Below are 8,626 nucleotides of genomic sequence, written 5' to 3'. Positions count from 1 at the left end.
GACTCATGAACAATTCTTATTAGTTGTCATGAGCTGGACTTTAATAAGGAGCTCAGGACAAAATGACACTGTCATGACACTGTCTTTTAAAGAGAGAGCATAGAAACTCCTCATGAGGAAATATGAGTAAAGCTTATAAAAATCCAAACAAACAATTCTTCCTCTTTAAAATTTCATATATTCACTACTCTTTCTATTTTCTATCAGTATTATGTTAAAAAACCCTATATGATTAGACTTGTATCTACAAAAATAATAATAATGGTGAGCATAAAAGAAAAAAAATTAGAATTTTAAACCTTAATTTGAAAAGATACGATCTTCTGGATTTATCAGAACTTTGTAAAGACATTAATATTTTCATACATAATTTATAGAACTCATTCTTTTGTGCAGAAAATTGTATTAAATAAATTAACTTAAAGTTAGAAGGACTCAAGCATGTCATTTAAGGCAAAAATACCAAGTTTCTGTGAGATAAATTATCAGCAAATCCCAAGGCCCTGTTTCTGTGCAGAATCAGGACAGGCAGGGCCATTGCTCAGGTCTCCCATCGACGCCTTCTGGGTGCAATGGGGGTGCCACCATCTGCTCCTGCAGATGAAGGTGGAAGAGTGGTGTCCAATTCATGATGCCTTGGTTTTTCCATCTCAACTAGGAGGGGAAGGGAGTTTCACTATGGACACACAGTTGCCATGTGCCCAATTGCTTGCTCCTTAACCTAACTGCACATTTATGCTTAGGTCAGCAGGAGACTTCACATGAAAGGCAAGAAAGGCACCATAAACATGAAAAAAGAAAAAATAGCCTAAAAAACAATTTAAAATTTTAAAATTTTCAATACCTTAAACTTACATATCTGTCTGGATAAACTGCAGACATTCAAATAAGTTAACATTAAGTGAACTGAGATGTGGAAAAAATGTATCTGTCCTCACAAAATTGCTGTTGTAATCAGGCTTCAGTATGGTCAGATTGCACATAAAAGGAAACAGGAAAGGCTGAATGTGGTGAATTATATGGCAAATCAGCGGTGAGGAAATTGTGCTTCAAGGTGTCTTTCAGGATTTAACAACTGAAGTTTGCTCTGGCATAAGCCATGGAACACAGTGTACCATCCATGGACCCCGTATAATGACACAATATATACACTCTACAGTTTGCATGTACTTTCACATAATAATGTTGTCATGTAACATCCAGGAATACTTCGGTAAAGCAAATGGAAGCAGAAGTTACAATGGTTTCATAGTAAACAGATCAGCTCCTTCACAATACAATCTACAGCATTTAGCCACAGTTAAGACTGAAGTGATTTTTTGAGGGACACAGCGAGTTCCCAGTGGGTCTGGACCTTGAAAAACACTGCCCTGAGTGAGCTGACACTGGCACACCTGTACATCCAGTACTCCTGCTGCTAGAGGGGAGCTGAGCCCAAGCTGGGTTGTCTACAAGCCTGTGGTACAGGTGAGGTGTAAATCTGGCAGGAGGCAACACACAGGAACCTCATTCAGCTGGGAAGAGTGAAAGCCCGTTTAGGCTCTGCAAGGGTTCTCCCAGTGGCAAAGCCTTGCTGGAGATGTGCAGGCAGGCACTAACAGTGCTCCTGCACCTCAGCAGAAGTGTAGTGTAGGCTAGAGTGAGAAAAAATAGAGGATATATCATGTGGGAATGGGAATGCTCAGTCTGATGTAGGTTTTGAATTTGAAAACTTGGGTTTTAGCAGGAAGGGGTCTGAGAGTCCTGTGTTGGAAAGTTCACAAGAAATGACTGTAGTTGGGACATGGTGTTGAGCTACAATAATGTGACCATTTTCCCTCTCTCCTCTTCCCCTTTTATTAAAAAAGCAACAAGCTCCTGCCTAAGTTATTTATTTATTTAGTTAAAGTTTTCTCTACTTCTATTTCCAATTGCCTGCATGGCTTTTTTCTTTTTTTTTTTTTTTTTTTTTTTTTTTTTTAATAGCATTCAATATCTGTGAAAAAAAAAGTAACTTTCTTGTTTTATTTTCTAGGATGATTTCCCTTCCTGCCATCTATATCCATATTACTATTTATTTATTTTCTCATTATTGTATTGTCTTTCTCCTTCCTAATATGTCCTGTTTAATTTCCTCATTTTCCATTTTTGCCCAGCCTTATGAAAGTGCTGTTGCAGTATCAGGTTGGGACTGCATGGAAAACTGCCAAAATTTTCACAAGAAGGAAATATTGCTTCTACAATAAGGGCAGCACCTGCTTCCTTCCCTCACCTACTGCTGCCAGAATGGTTCAGATTCACAAGTCAGCTTCTCAATGAGACTGGAAGAAGGAGAGATTCCCTTGAATTTTCAGTGCAGTCACCCACATTATCCACTTATTATTCCAGACTCAATCCTTAAAATACAAACCTTTTGTAACAAAATAATTCTTGTTATAAAGAATAATATGACAGTGGTGTGTCAGGTACTTCTGTCACAGCACTAAATCAAACCAAAAATCATAAACATACTGTTCTTCAGAGTTAAAAATAACTGATTGCTGATGAGTTAATGTGTGTATCTTGCCACTGGCAGCCATTTCTAACCCCATGTTACTCATTTCCTTGGTACCTTGCTAGCAGCTGTAGATAATCTTTTTGTTGTAAACGTAAACTATCATCTAAATCAGGACATTATATATATATATATATAATTAATTAGTTCAGAAGCAAAGTGCTTTAAACCTTAAGATTTTTACTTCTGCCCCGTAGAAACAGCACAAGGTCTAAATTCTCAAATTTTTGTTTTCTGATACATCCTGCAGCATTAGCTTTGTAGGCAACTCATTATTTAAACCTACTGTACTACATGAAAGGCTGCTGTACTGTAGGTGTAAATTTGGATGTTAGCCATTGCTAAGACATGCATTTTCATGCAGCTAGGAAATATGGGCTCATTCAACTGCTTTGCAGATTCATCCTGATTTTTGTGATTTTATCTTATTGAAAAGGTTTTCAAAACAGTTCATGCTGTGATATGTATGACTAGAGGAAGGACCCAGCCAATGAAGAAAGCCAGAAGTTATTTGAGTTTGACGTGGAGCAGATTGAGTGCTTCTGTACCATCCCCTGGCTTGCAGATGTTTTGAGATGATCTTGATATTCCAGTCCTTAGAGAGTCAGCAGAGAGAGTTGTTTCCACTAACGGGCGCGAGATGGCTTCAGTAGTCTCTGTCCCTGCCTCTGTCTCCAACTCTTCATCTGTTATAAATAATTTTGACTCCCTCCATTTGGAGTATACATCTTGGCTACCTCTGGAACCACTGGAGTCACTGCCAGCAATCTGTATATTCAGTTCTTCTGTTGACTGTATAAGGTTTTGTACAGATAAAGATTTTCCTAAATCCATTTGCACCACAGGTTTAACTGAGAGCAAAGGTTCCCCTTCTGTATCCAGGCTTTTTCTCCATGTGAGATCCTTTGTTGCACTGGACTGTGCAACTTGTCCATTATCCTTTGATGCAACAAGGCAAGCGGTGACATTAGAAATATTTTCCTGTGTGGTTACAGGAATAATATGAATGGGCTCAGGCCTATTGATATGCTTCATCGATGAGAAAGGTGGTATTTGTAATGTTGTCGGAGTTGCTGGCTTAGTTGTCTGGTTTATTTGGTTTGATGCATTATTAACTGTTGCAGGTCCATCATTTGGCACTTGTGTTGCTTGACTATGCATAGCTGGACTAAAAGCATAGTAAGCCTGAGTGCTAAATTCATTTGGTGTCAGTATAAGCTGTAGGCCACGAGGCAGATTGGCACTAGCTGATCTGGATACACATCCACTAAGTTGTGCAGAATTAGACAAATCTTTGCTGTCTGATGGACTCTGATAATCAGAAGTCTGCTCACACTCAAAAGCTGGCATTTGAAATGAAGCCAAAGTGAGCGCGGATGCAGATCCTTTTCGCAAAACTTGTTGATAAATATCTAATAGACAGTCCAGTTTTGACTCAATGGATTGTACCTGTACGAGAGGAAAAGGTCAACATTAGTGCCAAATACTAATTTAAAATATCTGAAAGCCAAGAAAAGGGAAAATGTAACTGCTGAAGAGAAAAATGGAGTAGTTTGATTGTGCTATTGGCCCTTGGCAAAAGAATGCCAGAAGCCATGCACATTTTTAATAAGCAAGCTGAGAAAAGGGGAGAAAAGGTTAAGGTAATACAATTAATGTAATTTTTATTTCAACTTATAAATGAAGCAGATATTACAAAAAATTTTACCTGTTCAGCTTTTGAAACTGGCAATAAAGCACAGAAAAGGCATGAGCAATAAAGCAAGACAAATTAACACAGATAATCACTCTACCTGTTTCTCCACTTTGACTACCCGTCCTAACATACTGACGTCATCTGTTGTCTCATGCTCTGCAGGATTCTTTTCTCTGCTTCTTTTATCTGCTGTGATTTGTCCTTTCCCAAGAATTTGGTCAACGCTGTAAGAGAAACCAAAAGCTGTTGCCATTCCTGGAACTGGCATAGATATGGAAGTGTTTGCTATAAAAAGTCACAGTACTTCAGGAAAGCAATCAAGGAAGAAAACAAACATAATTTTATTAATTAAGGGAAATGAACAAGAAAAAAAAAGGGGGAGTAATTTTTAAGCATATTAGGCTGCTTTTCTTTTTTGTTGTCACTAACCAGGAGCCAGAAATTAACCATCATCTGGGAAAGCCAGGGTTAGACTTGCTGAAATGGGGAAAGGGGAGGGGGCCTCTCCAGCCCCTCGGTGTTATGGAGAAACAGACATACCAGTGCTGCTCCCAGCTCTCCCATCCTAACAACATCCACTCCTGGGAGAATTGTCAGTTTGAAGCAGAAATCCCTAACCTTCTCTGACAATGATTAATACGATGTAATGCTGTTTGCTTTATATTTTTTAATTACTGCTGCTGGGAATCTTGGACATAAAACCTATATAAATGCTACATTACCAGGAGTTCTCAATTTCTTTTATGTGAAAAGAGGAAGTACTGGATGGGAAAGAGGCAGATATCAATGACTTCTTCACCATTTGACTAAAGTTCTTGTTTACAAATGGACTTTACAGATAAAATATTACCTTTTCTATTGTTCAGACTACCATTTTCTGAAAAAAATTTGGATACATCTTTTTTTGTTTGGTTTTGCCCACAATTCAATTTCTGGATCAGCCGTGTTCACAGAAAGAGAGGTTGCGTAACATAGAAATGTTAAACTCTGCTATATATACTTTATGCAGCAAATGGCATTAGATACTTATGCAGAATTTAACTAATTCTTTCCTTACCGTGACTGAAGACTCTTAATCCTGCATAACATATCTAGATGACCTGCTGAATACTGTTCAATGACATCTTTGACATCATATGGGCGAAGAGTTTCCTTAAACTTTCTCTTTGCAACATGAAACTTCATAATTCTGTGGGGAAAAAGCATTTTATTGGTTAATTTTCAACAGTTGTGGAACCATAGGTATATTTCACTGACAAAATTTGATAGCTCATTTTTAAATGGAACATATTTTCAATACAGCTAGTGCAGGTAAACTTTCACGTGGTTGTTTTATTAATTACAAATGCACTGTAGCTATGTCTTTGAATTGTTTGAGAGATCAGGTGACACTGTTTTAAAGACTGCAGAGCATGTTTAGTGTATCAGCATATACCTGTTTGACTTTTTTATGCTAGGTACTTGATATGAAAGATACTGAAGTACACGCCTGACTTAAACCTGAAGTTATTTTCACTGACTTGAGTGAAATATCATGTCAGCTATATTTGTGCATAAGATACTTCTGTTCTTGTTACAGGAAAGATTTCTTTAATGAATTGATTTCACAAACTTAAACAACAGTATTCTTGTTCTGGTGTTACTTTTAAGTTCCTTGCTCTCCTCTTTGTGGAAAAAAAAAGCAGACAATTAATTTTTCACCAGTTTTTATTTTTAATTAGCATTTAAGCCTAAATATTTGTTTTCAACTTATTTGGCTGACTTAAGATCAAGTTTTGGAGGCTGAAGAAAAGTTTTCTTGTTTGTTCCCAACTAGAATACATAGGAATTATTGCTTAATTAGCATTCATGAGTTTTTCCTTGAACTTTACTGTAGAATAGTAAGGTTTTAGATAACAGTAAATGTCTAAAATGGGTGAATGGCATATATGTTTTTATGTGAGTCTTGCACAATTTTCTCTGAAATGTGACATGAACATGATGTCTCCTGAGTAGCTCTTAGAATGGAAAGCTTGATATCGAATAGTAAATTTTAAGCAATAAAAAAAAATTTGGTAAGTAAATGTCAGTGGGATGATTTTCCTGATCAGCTAGTAGAATCTGAAGTTTTCCTTAGTTTATGTAATTACTGGGAGAGAAAACAAGGGATCAGGATTAGCCATTTTGGCCTGTGCTGCAGAGCTTATGAATTCCCATTGGGGCCAAACTGCTGATATTTGCTGTCCATTGCAATTGAAAAAGCAGAGACTGTAAATTGGTATGCTATCCCAAATTCCAATATTCGTGATACTATATTCCCCCTGTGTTTATTATGATATGTATTTAGCAGCTTTAAGACAAAAAATTATAATAAAACCCAAAACATTGTTCCCACTCTCTAATAAAAATAGATTATTAATGTTTTAGTGGAATTTAGAAAAGCCATACTTCATGTAGTCAGGACAGACATTATTATAATAGGTATGTGGAATTGCATTGATGGTATATAGTGATCCTCTACTGATTTTTGTTTCATATATAAATATTTTACAGATAATGTCAGCCTTTTCTCACTGTTCTCAGCTTGTTCATATTTCCCATTCTGGTAACTTTCAGTTAAAAATGTGATCATCGCTGGTAAACAATTTGAAATGTGATTCTGATTATAGAAATTAAAAATTGAGAAGGCCTGTTAAGAGCAGTCCAACAAATTGGCACTTCAGGACTGATCTCCATGCATTTTCAGGTATATCAGATTGTGAACTTTCCTCTTTTGCATTACCAGCTAGTTCTACAGACCAGTAGCTTTTGTAATCTGGAAGCCTGTGAAGCTGTGATGAATCTGGGATGCAGATTATTCTTTTTAACTGTCAAATTATGCCAATATGTTGGTTTATAAGACCTTGACAACCTAATCTTCTGAATCTAATTCTTTATTGAGGTTACAAAAATTGAATAATGCAGCTGACATACGAGCACTATAATAGTTTTGTTGTTATTATTATTATGTTTTGGTGGTCACAATGTTTTACTTCATGCATTTAATAAAGTAAAAACAGGAGACTCTATTAGAAAAGAAGAGCCAGATGATTATTGGCATAATTGAAGACAACTGAATTTACCACAACTGAGTGACTTTACAAGGGAAGAGGCAGAAGACTAATTTATATTAACAACCATGGAAGCTTCTTAATCAGTTAGCACAAAACTCTTCATTACTACTTTGCAGCTTTATAACACTTATTTTGCTTATCAAGGCAGTTTGTTCATAATTGTTCAGAAGTCAAACAAAATTGAAAGCATCACAGCTGTATCAGTGAGCTGCAACTGTACTATTTCTGGTTTAGGTATTAGCTCATGTGATTCCATCTTAATTAAGTTCAGCAGGGTTTGGAACAGACCCATATGGCTTACTTCTTTTTCTTCAAGTACACAAAATTCTACATAAGCTGCAAAAAAATACTGAACTATTAAAACACTGTCATTTAAAAAGCCTGAAAGTTAATTAAGAAAGAGAAAAACTGCATTCTCTCAGTGATGGAGCCTTGCAATTGCTTTGCAGTTATTAAATTTGGTTGAATCTCCGTGGTTATTTACTGTCAGTTTGGTTCCCTATATCTTGAAATCACAGTGTAATGAACTTTCTTCTGTGCAGGTGGTAGGGTTCTGGAACAGATCACCCAGGAAAGCTGTGGATGCCCCATCTCTGGCAGTGTTCGAGGCCGGGTTGGATGGATAAGCTTGTCCCAAAACCCAAACGACCTTGGAGCGACCAAGGGGAGGCGACCCTGCCCATAGCAGGGTGGTCGGGACGAGATGGTTCTTACGGTCACTTTTACCCGAGCCATTATACGATTCCCTATGTTGGACACCCCTCCTGATAGATTATGTACAGCTACGCAGACTGCGAGTTCCTGGGGGGTAAAAGCGGAGGCATTTGCCGTAAGCTATCCGTACAAGGAGGGGGATGGAGGAGCGCCAGCCGTGCGGGGTTATTTGCGGTCACTCGGCGCGCCCGCCCCAGCCGCACCAGCAGGGGGCGAGCGAGGCGCGTCACGGGCCGCGCCGCTGAGGGCAGCGCCGAGCAGGCCGCGCGGTTTGAAAAACTCCTTTAGCCTTCCAATCGCTCTACGCCACCAGCAAGTGGTACTTTGTATCTCCAGTCCCATGTGACAGGCGATACGCTGTTGTAAACCCACCCAAGCCACATGCGTGACAGCGTTCTGGTGGGAATTAGTCGTAAAAAGTAGCTGATTTCAGTGATACACCCAGAGAACAGCAGGAAAAAATACCCCATCTGTTGAAGCAGACCAATATGTAAAAGTGCTTTGTCTTAGACATTAATGTCTAATCCACAGGTCGCACTAATCTTTACGTACCCTGATAATTTGTGGAAAGTTACAGGTCTAATACCAACT

At 38.0% G+C, this 8,626-nt stretch overlaps 1 protein-coding gene across 4 annotated transcripts in view; it reads right to left on the bottom strand.

Moving 5' to 3' along the window:
* Positions 1-1,990: 1,990 nt before the first annotated feature.
* The window catches only part of KCNQ5 (potassium voltage-gated channel subfamily Q member 5), a 268,932-nt gene continuing 262,296 nt past the window's right edge, over positions 1,991-8,626 (bottom strand). For 3 of the 4 annotated variants that reach the window (XM_079299139.1, XM_079299141.1, XM_079299142.1), the window contains 3 exons: positions 5,287-5,418; positions 4,327-4,453; positions 2,109-3,982 (listed from right to left, as the gene is read on the bottom strand). In XM_079299139.1, the coding sequence (XP_079155265.1) occupies positions 3,041-3,982; positions 4,327-4,453; positions 5,287-5,418 (1,201 nt within the window). In that variant the 3' untranslated portion in view covers positions 2,109-3,040. Of the gene's footprint in view, positions 3,983-4,326; positions 4,454-5,286; positions 5,419-8,626 lie in introns of all 4 variants that reach the window. The other variant, XM_079299140.1, reaches the window with a different exon arrangement.

This window comes from Erithacus rubecula, assembly GCF_903797595.1.
Source record: "Erithacus rubecula genome assembly, chromosome: 2".
NCBI lineage: Eukaryota > Metazoa > Chordata > Aves > Passeriformes > Muscicapidae > Erithacus > Erithacus rubecula.
The sequence above is the reverse complement of the archived record's forward strand: the minus strand, read 5'-3'. Positions and strand labels throughout refer to the sequence as shown.